The sequence below is a fragment of the Erithacus rubecula genome (assembly GCF_903797595.1).
Source record: "Erithacus rubecula genome assembly, chromosome: 1".
NCBI lineage: Eukaryota > Metazoa > Chordata > Aves > Passeriformes > Muscicapidae > Erithacus > Erithacus rubecula.
In genome coordinates this window covers 26,721,484-26,731,159 of record NC_136658.1, presented here as the reverse complement: position 1 = coordinate 26,731,159, position 9,676 = coordinate 26,721,484, and the positions used below count along the sequence as shown (strand labels likewise).

The window sequence follows — 9,676 nt, the reverse complement described above, 5'->3', positions numbered from 1 at the left end:
CCATGACACCTTGAAGAGTTGTTTCCTGTCTTCCATGATCTCTTTTTAGTGAAAGAGTTCATTGGTTTATTAAAAATACCAAATTCTGATGCAAGAAATCTAGTACTGATGTTAGCACTGGAATTACCAACATCTGCCTGGGCAGAAAGTGATTCTAGTAGGCCAGAAGATGAAGTAAACAAGATGTTTGCATTTTCATAGGTAAGTTTTGAGCTACTAGCATAGATTAAGGAATTACTTTTAACAGTTGGGATAGCAGGGCAATGTTAACAGGTTCACATTTTGTCTGGAAACCAGAAGAATAAGGTCAAGGGTTTTATTTGAGGTCTGGAGTGAAAACAGTGAACCCAATGTAGACAATGTATTTTAAAAAATATTGAGTTGCATGAGAGCCACATTTATGAACAGAACAATTCAGTAAATTAATTTAGTTCTAAACTGATTTTGCTTCCCTAATTGTGATTGCTAATGGATAAAGGGTTTGATTTTGTAAAACTAGTCATTGGTCCCCTTAAGAATTAGGATATACAGAATGATATTGAAGGAGAGCATATGCTTCCAAAACATCAAAAGGTTTGGCTAAACATCTATAAAATGTCTTTATAAAATTTATGCTAAGATGAGACTCCTAACTTGCACTGTACCTGCATTGTATAAGTTTGTTCTTGCCCCTCAGGGTATGAGAATTGTCACTATATTAAAATAAATTATTAAGTTAGGAGAAGGAAATGTAATACTGTAAATGTATTTAAATGTAATACTGTTATGGAATAGATTATGTCATCAGCATATGCATACAGAGAACAGTTTCTTTAAAAGGAAGGGAATGAAATGGAAATGTCCAGAGAAGTTACAATCAACTGTTGTTGCAGGATCAGCAGCTTTGGTGAGTCTGTTTCACTAGGAATGAGTGCTATGTCCTACTCACTGCAATTTGGCCTGCTGTTGCTGATATTGCCACTTCTCAAATAATTCTTTCCTGTTGAAGTTTGATATTCTTTTGTTTCCAGTCATCTGCATTTGTTACTTGTTTATGGGAGCTGCTATGTATAACTTGGTCTTCAGACTGTATTTTTGCACAAACTGTTTTGCCTGCATGCACAAGTTCTTAAGATGGCATCTGTGTAATTTGCTACATCTTTCAAAGAGCTCCGAGTTGCACTCAGATTTCTCTGACTTAGAAAATAGCTGGAACTGCAGTGGTTTAGACTGATTTTTTTTTTTACATTTTAATTTTCCTTTGGCACTCCTAAAAGTTTTTATTTGCAGCTGCAACAACAAAGGAGCAACAGTAATGCCTGCCAGAGAAACCATGCTTTGACAAAGATAAAGTTCAAACTGTATTGATAAAATACTTGGATTTGTATTTGTTAGATACAGATGGTAAAGAAAAACACAAACTTTATAGCTGTTGGTATTCAGTCACTTGCAAAGTGACTTAAAGGATGAGAAGAAAAGGTCACACTGAGCATAGACTTAAATTTTCTAAATGGATTCACACAGAAATAAACACATTAGGAATTTTATAAACTGCCACTGCCTCTTGCAAGTCTGGCTTGATTATTCCTCCTGCCCAGCCCAGAAATCTTGGGCTCCATGCCTTAGCAGCTGCACCCAAGACATGTGCTGGTCCCATCCTAGAGGCTGGAGCAGACACTCCTCCACTCCTGTTTTTAAGACCAGGATACCAACCCCCCCCTATTTTGCATAGTTCCACAGACCTAGTTCAAATCCTTATGTTCCTGGTTTATCACTTCCTAATAGTTGCAAACTCCAAGCTGACCCTCTCCAAAGCTGTGAATGTACTTTCTTAATGGCCTGTCAAATAGTGACTGTAGATATCTGGTCTTTTGCATGATCTCTGCTCCCCACTGTCTCTAAGTTCTGGGTAGTTTTTTTTTTCTGGCTTCCATCTTCTGCATTGAACAGCTCCTTGACTTAAGGATAACCTCATAAAGGTGATACTTCCATCTTTCACATGCTCTACATAACTCATTGTTATTTAGTGGGAGAAACAGCTTAGGAAGTGATGATGATGCTCTAAGTAACTGCTTTCCTAGATACAGATTTTTTATTTTTCCCTCAATGAAAAGCTTTACAGATAGCAGATGATAGGGGGAAAAAAAAGAGCAGTTGTCTGTGAAAAGAACTGTGGCCTATATTATCTGCTCCATTCCCCACAAACTTCTGTGCTTGCTGCTGCCTCAGGGTACAGCAGGCAGTAGCTGTGACTCAGCTGAGGATGTAGCTGTTGCCACAGCTGCTCAGTGCTCTGTTTCTCAAGGCAGTAACCCACAGCAGCACCCTGATTTTGTTCTTTCTACACCATCAGTTCATCCTTGCTTTTTTTGTGGCAGAGGCCCAGGATACACAGAAGGGCAGGGGGCAGGACCTCTACTTTGCATCCACAGACGTTCCAGGATCCTCAACAGCACACAAACCCTTCCTAACTGTGCTGTTAATTGTTTTTCTGTGTAAGAAATTTGGTTAAGGCACAAACTGAAACCCAGGAGGCTCCATCTGAACAACAGAAAACATTTGTTTTACCATGAGGGTGCCTGAAAACTGTAGGAAGTTGCCCAGAGGCTGCAGACTCTGTGCTTGGAGATACTCAAAAGACATCTGAATATGGTCCTGAGCAACTGACTCCAGAAGTCCCTGGCTGAGCAGGGAAATCAGGCCAGATGACTTCCAGAGCTCCCTTCCAACATCAGCCTTTCTGTGATTCTGGATATAAAAGATACCAAGTGTTAGTTCTGCCAGTGGATGAAGGTTCATGAGGGTATGAAGACTGCAAGGAAGGCTGTTTATTTGTGGTGAGGTAGCCAACAATAATGCATGCGCTTGAAGAAAAATTATGTTAAATGTGAGCACAGCATAACAGTAATTTATATGAGGAATAGTCTTCAAAGGCCTGCTAGAGAACTTCCCCTCTCAGTACTGACACTTCACTAAATTGTCCCTGAAACAGGTTATGGGAATATTCCTTTTCAAGTTGCAGGATGGTTCTTTTGTCTCTAATTTTGGTAAGTTGTCATTTCCATCCTGTTTCTTCCTTGGTCCTCTCTGCCATCAGTACCCATTCTCCCCGTGGTTCCCCACCCTTTCCAAATGGAGTGAAGAATGACACTGCCTGAGAGAGGAGGAGGAAATGTTACCTCCTGTTAATTTACTGAGCTGTCCCACTGCCAGGACAGCAGAGAGAGATTAAAGCAGGGAAGCAGACGGAACAGGAGGGGGCAGGGAGTCTCTGGTTACACTCTCCCTCTGTGTCTTTCCCTCACCAGTAACCTTCTCTCTCAGGGTGCTCTGGGGGGTTTATCCGAAGCCTTGTGCCTGTTTCACTCCATGATTTTGCCGGGGAGGGCAGGCAGGAGGACAGAGCCCTGAACAGCCCCTGCTCCACAGGACGTTGTCTCCGGGGATATGAGTGGGGATGACTCTCCGACGAAAGCGTTCCGGTACCAAGAAACTCTGGTGAGTACAAGTGAAGCACACAGTGTTTCCTGCGTGAGAGCTGCCTCCCTCCTCTGCTTAGGGGGCTGAACTCTGCCAGAAATGCCCTCCCTGCTTGCATTAGACAAACTCCATGAGAGATCTGCCTGAGCACGTGCTCCAATAGTGGCTTCCTTCAAGGGAGAGCATGGCCATGTTCTCCTTGCATTCCTAATCCCTGTGGGTGAAAAATTTGCATCACCAAGCCGGTTGAAAAATGCTGGCACGAATCAGAGCTGAGTAGAGCTACACAGAAATGCAACTGCTGGTTGTGAATGGGTTTCTCTTTTCAAGACAACCACAGAGAACCATTCCCTGCCCCTTCGTTACAGCACCCACAAGAAGTGGTTGGGATCCTACTGTAGTGGTGTCTACAGGTGCTGTGAGAACATGGAGCATGTTGCTCTATGGCATCCTGTGGGAACATCCCAGTGGGGTCTTGCACTGCTTTGTTTCACAGGCATTTGGATGCAGACTCTTGAGCCTATTTCTGCTTTAGCTGCTTTAAAGAGTCACTGCCAAGTGGAAGAAATGAGATTCATTGCATGTCTATGAGTCCTCACACTTTACTGGACAAGTGGAGGTAGCACTTTGTCCTGTGCCTAAAAAGCCTCTTGCTTTGGTCTCTGAAGTGAGAATTAGCATCATAAAGTCCAGATTGCCTAAGGAACAGCATGAATGAAATACCACCCTTTAAAAATGAATAGTGGCAACAAAGTTTAGGTAGCAGTCTTTACAGAAAAATAAGACTGTTGGGGCTGAGGAAAAAACTAAATCTCGTCTTCTTTGAGCTACTGCAAAGAAAGATGGAGACTTTTTTACATGTTGCTCTCTGGCATCTCTTGAGCATATCTGAGTAGAGTCTTGCACTATGTTTTGTAAGCACTTGGATGCAGGCTGTTGCCACACTGTTTCTAGAGCACCTAGTTTAGTAAGGAGAAGGTATGTTTGTCTTTGGGAGCAGTAGGCTGAGGTGAAAAACTGGAGAGAGGTTTTTGGTCAAAAATATTCTGCTGCTGCACACTGCTGGTGTGTACCTTACAGATGAATGAAGACTGTATGATCTGCAGTGTGGCCATATAGCCCTTTATGACTGAAATTTTTGTTTCAAATCGATACAATGAATGTAAATTTCTTAGTGATCCACATAGGCACATCACAAGGACACACCCTCAATCCGACAGTGGTTTATTAAGAATGGCCTGTTTGCACTATAAGCAATGATTGCACGAGGTGCTGAACTGTAAGGAAATACTACAAACCCAAACAAAAGCAGTGGCAAGGAAAAGAGCATGAACCAGCACAAGATGCAGAAGTAGTGAGTATACTACTTGGATAAAGTGACTATATTTATTCTGCAACTATAACAAAATCTGTTCAGCTTTCAATTTTAGGTTGTTAGTGTAGAACTAGACTAGACAGAGTAAATAGACTAATGAGAGTTTTCTTGAATGCTTGTGGGAAAACACAACTAGCATCAGCTTCCTTGAGTTCAAAGAGCATGATTTGTATAACTTGAGCTAAGGCAAATCTTTGACAAATTATTTGTCCATTACTAAACAGCTATTTGTGAGAGAAAGAAATACAATGTATTGCATTACATTAGTTTATTCATATATTTATCCCAAATATTTTCCTGAGAGCTCTTCTAGGCTTCTGGACAGGATAGGATTTTGTAATAAATTATATCTGTTGGATTCTTTGAGTACCTGCATAGGTAAACCCCAAATGACAAGTTCTTTGTTGAATTCAAGTCACACCCATCCCTGATAAGCTTTATGATAAGGAGGCAGCCATGCTATGGCTCTTTTCATTAAGGTTGACTCCAAAGTTAGGAATTCTTTGAGAATGACCATATATACTCAAGTCTCTAGGGATCATAGGCAGAGTAGCAGCTAGTTACTGGAGCAGCTATTTGTTGGATCTAATCCAGGCATTAGTGCTAAGAAGACAGTGAATCACTAATCTCAATTGAGTTAATTATTTCTCAAAACAAACAAAATTAAGAACATTTATAAGGATTATGTAGCAAGTGAAAAAGGACTGTAATTCTGGATGTTGTTGCCTCAAGTGTTGTTGCCAGACACTCTCAGGACTTGAGTATCTTAGCAATTTACACCTTAAAATGCTATCTTTAGGAGCAGGCTCCTCTCAAGTATCAGCATTACATCTGTTCATGTCCTCAGTCATGTTAGATCGTTCTTGTTTAGTGAGTGAACAGAAGCAGAGAGCACTTCTGAGCTAATGCTGCACACAGCAGTTTTCAGACATAAAGCAACCACTGCTCTCTGGGCATGCTGGTTGGTCATGAAAGACAGACAACAGAACATTGCCTGGCTCCAAAGACTGTAGGAATTACTGCTATTTTCCTCTGATTTAGAAAATCTATTGTAGAGTCACAATCCATGGGTGAAGTCACTTATGAAGTCTATGTCTTGGGATGAGGAGAGATGGTAGATGAGGCAGCTGCTGCTCAGCCTTCAGAGGTCACACACCTTCTACATAAGAGTGCTGATGAGTCAACTGCCATTTTTTGTCCTTAAGCCCCCTCTATGATTGAAGTATCTGTGTTTGTTTATATGCTGTGGCCACTTTATTGATTCTTTCTGCTAGTGGGGTTTTTTGTGTATTCCCCCCCTCGCCCCTCCTCCTTTCCAATAATTTCTTTTAGCTATTTGTTTCCCAGGTGTTCATTGCCTCTTTGTAACTTACTCTTTTACCATTCCCTCCTTACTCTCACATACCTTCTCCTCACTCTTATGCTTTGCTGCATCTCCTCAGTTTGTTTCTCTGCTGTTCTTGCTCTCAGTATGCATGAGGCCAAGTGTTGGGTTTCACAGCTGTGTTTTTCTCTGTGCCTTCCTCACATCACTGCCATTGGATTCTGTTCTAAAAATATCCCATGTGACCCTTTCCCTGTGCTGTCCCAAGCCAGAGGGGGGATTCTCCCCAGCTCTCCTCTCCTCTTTTTATTTTTGAAAGTGTTGTCAATCATACAGAAAGTAATGTTAGAAGGCAGAAGAGACCTGGGGAACTGAGGTCGTGAGAAAGATCATTTGTGTAGATTTATATTGCCAATTCCAAAGCTGGAGAGGACGAAAGATGCAGATGAACATGAGGCAAAAAAACCCAAGAATCACAGAAGAATCTAGAATGGAAGGAAATATTGGCATTATCCAGTCCAGCCCCCTGCTTGGTTATGAATTTCTCATGTTTCAAGTCATGGCTGCTGCCTCTTGCATCTTCCTTGTGCCTCTCTGAGGAGAGCCTGGTGCTGTCTTGTCTATACCCTCCCTCTGGGTGTATTTGCATTTGCTGCTTGCAAATTACCCTCTTCTCTGGGGTGAATAAACCCAGAGGGAGGGTTTATTCATCCCAGCTCCTTCAGCCTCTCCAGTCAACCATCCAGCAAGACTTCCTGAGGTGACACCCACAGCTGCACACCTGTGCTGTATATTCCTGACTTACACACCTTTCTCTTGGAGAAAGTTTGGTTTAACAGTACCACATGAGACAGAAATGGTACCAAAGGCTTTACCTTGCCTGGCTGTCACCCACATTGTCCTTGTTCTGAGTTATGGGAGCAAGTACAGCCCCCCAGGAGCAGGCTGCCTGCAGGCACCACACCCTGGAGAGCACCATTCTGGCAGCAAGTGAATGGGCTTTTTCTGCCACTTGCAGAAAAGTATGTTTTTAAACCCATTTTCATTCAGGTACTGGGCTCTGTTGTGAAGGTGTCCAGAATTACAATTCCATTAATTGTACAGGCCTCCTGCTCAAATAAATAAATTCCAAGGGCTTGCAGGATGCCAATCACTCTAAACTTTGCCATTGATCTTGTGCTGTGAAAGGTAGAAAAACTTATTCATGTGTAAATGGCATATGGGGTTATCCCACATTTGTGTGAAATCTAATAGAGTAGCTGCATGCCATAAGCTTTTTTATATGGACAAAGAAAATACACGATTGCTTTGACATCTGGCATGTGCTACTTTGGCAATACAGCAGATTAAATTATTTCAGGCAAGTTTGGGGAAGGGGGTATATGTGTATAAAGACTATGTACTAGAATTCCTGATATCAGAAAAAGGCAGATCTTGTTGCTAGTATAATTCTGAACAATGGCAGTAGAGGTGCAGCTGGAATACAGAGATTACTGCCCCAGCTGTACAGCAGGTGGCATACAAAGTATGGTAGATGAGAAATAATTCATCGATACAGAAATACAGAATATAAAAATCATCAGGGTAAAGTAGACTACTGTTGTGAATCTCCACAAAATCACAGCAGAGAGCCTGGACATGCAGAAGAGAAGCTGGCAGTAAACACGACATAAAAATAAGTTATTTTGTCAATGTTTACTTTAGCAAAGTAGCAGGAAGTTGCTACTGCCATTATTGATGGAACAGCTTACACATACCTGTATTATACAATGATCACTGTTAACTGGATAAGGTAGAGGCAAGACAGACATAAGTTTGATAATGCTGGTCAGTATCTTACTGGAACCTGCTTATTTTAGGTGTTCATGTTTGCTATTAAGTGACATAAAACTTGGCAGAACCAGATTTCATTGCTGTTTCTTTGCATGGGAAGGCATATCATATATTTGTGTTTGTTAATCACACAGTTCTCAGCACTGAACATAGAGGCAGCAAAGAGATCCCCCACAAGTTGTGACTGCAACAAACACTTCAGTCTTTGGGCCTCAATAAGGACATAGTCAGGGTTAAAGTGTTTGCTCATCATTTTAAAACTCATTTATCTCTATAACAAATGCCTGCCTCTTGGTGAAGAAATTGATTCTTATTTGTTCTTAAGGGGACCAAGTGGCTGTGGGGATTGACATCTGTTTCCACAACATATTTGTAAAAGGTCATGGATCAGGAATATTTGCCCATCATCTATCAGCACTGAGAGTGGATTCTAGAAGCACATAAAAATGCAGAGCACCTTCATCTATTGTGCAGTGCTATTGGGAGTGTGACTGGCACCTACACTTTTTCAAAGAAAGTCAAATACCTGTAGCTCTAAAAACTCTGACAAATTACATGCAGTATTCTGAATTGGTGCTGTGAGGAAACACTACTTTGTGCACCCCCTAGTTTGTTTCAGATGGAAGTTTGTCCAACCTGTGCATAGTCTAGCATACACATCCTTTGATTACATGTAAATTACTATAGTGACTAAGGATGTCTGTATCTGGAGACTTGAGTTACCCACATCTCTACTGGCACACTGAAGAGGAGAGAATTTGCCTGAAGATCAGTCACAGAGGCTGACAACATATTCAACTGTGAGGAGGAGCACACTGCTTTTAACAGCTACAGAAAATAACTATCCATTTTTGAGTATGCAGTCAGCCCAGGACTGACCACAGTCCTGCAAACAGATCTCAGTTTTAGATGATGCTTTCTTCAGACCACTGGAATATTCATGGTTCCTGGAAGCAACCTTCTGCAGCAGTGAGAGCAGAGCACAAGCAATCCAGGAGGTTTCTGGAGAGCATTGCCAACAAGTTCACAAGATAATTAAAGAGACAGCAAGAGGAGGTGCTCTGCTGGACCTCATACTTACAAAGGAGGAAGGATGGGTTAGGGATGTGAACATCCAGGACAGATTCTGGGTCTGAGGAGGGAGAAGGACTCAAAATAAGGTCTCAATCCATAATATCAGGAGAGAAGTCTTTGACTCTTCGGGGATCTTCTTGCAAGAATTCCATGGGATATGGCCCTGAAGGGAAGAGGGGACCGAGAGATCTGGTTGTTGTACAGAAATCATCTCCTCCAAGCCCAGGAATGATCCATCCTTATGAGTACAGAATCAAGCAAAGGCAGCAGGAGGCCTGTATGAATGAGGAAAGAGATCCTGATTAAACTCAGACAGGTGATCTGGGAGGAATCCAGGGACACTAGCCAGGTGTTACAGAATGAGGTTAAGCAAACTGAAGCTCATCTGAGGTTTAATCTGGTGAGGGACATGAAGGGCAGCAGGAGAGGCTTCTACACGTGTATCAGCAGTGAAATTAAGGCAATGGAAAACGTGGGCCCTTCTCTAAAGAATCAAGGCAAATTGATTCTAAGGAAGATGATGAAGAGTAAGCACCTTCCTTGGAGGAGGATGAGGGCAGAGAACACATAAACAACCTGGGCATGCACAGATCCATGGAACCTGATGGGAC

The 9,676-nt window shown here is 42.0% G+C and overlaps 1 protein-coding gene across 1 annotated transcript in view; it reads left to right on the top strand.

Moving 5' to 3' along the window:
• Window positions 1-3,195: 3,195 nt before the first annotated feature.
• CLCN1 (chloride voltage-gated channel 1) overlaps window positions 3,196-9,676 on the top strand; it is a 60,101-nt gene continuing 53,620 nt past the window's right edge. The window contains exon 1 of the mRNA XM_079312068.1: window positions 3,196-3,477. Within this exon, the coding sequence (XP_079168194.1) occupies window positions 3,427-3,477 (51 nt within the window). The 5' untranslated portion in view covers window positions 3,196-3,426. The remainder of the gene's footprint in view (window positions 3,478-9,676) is intronic.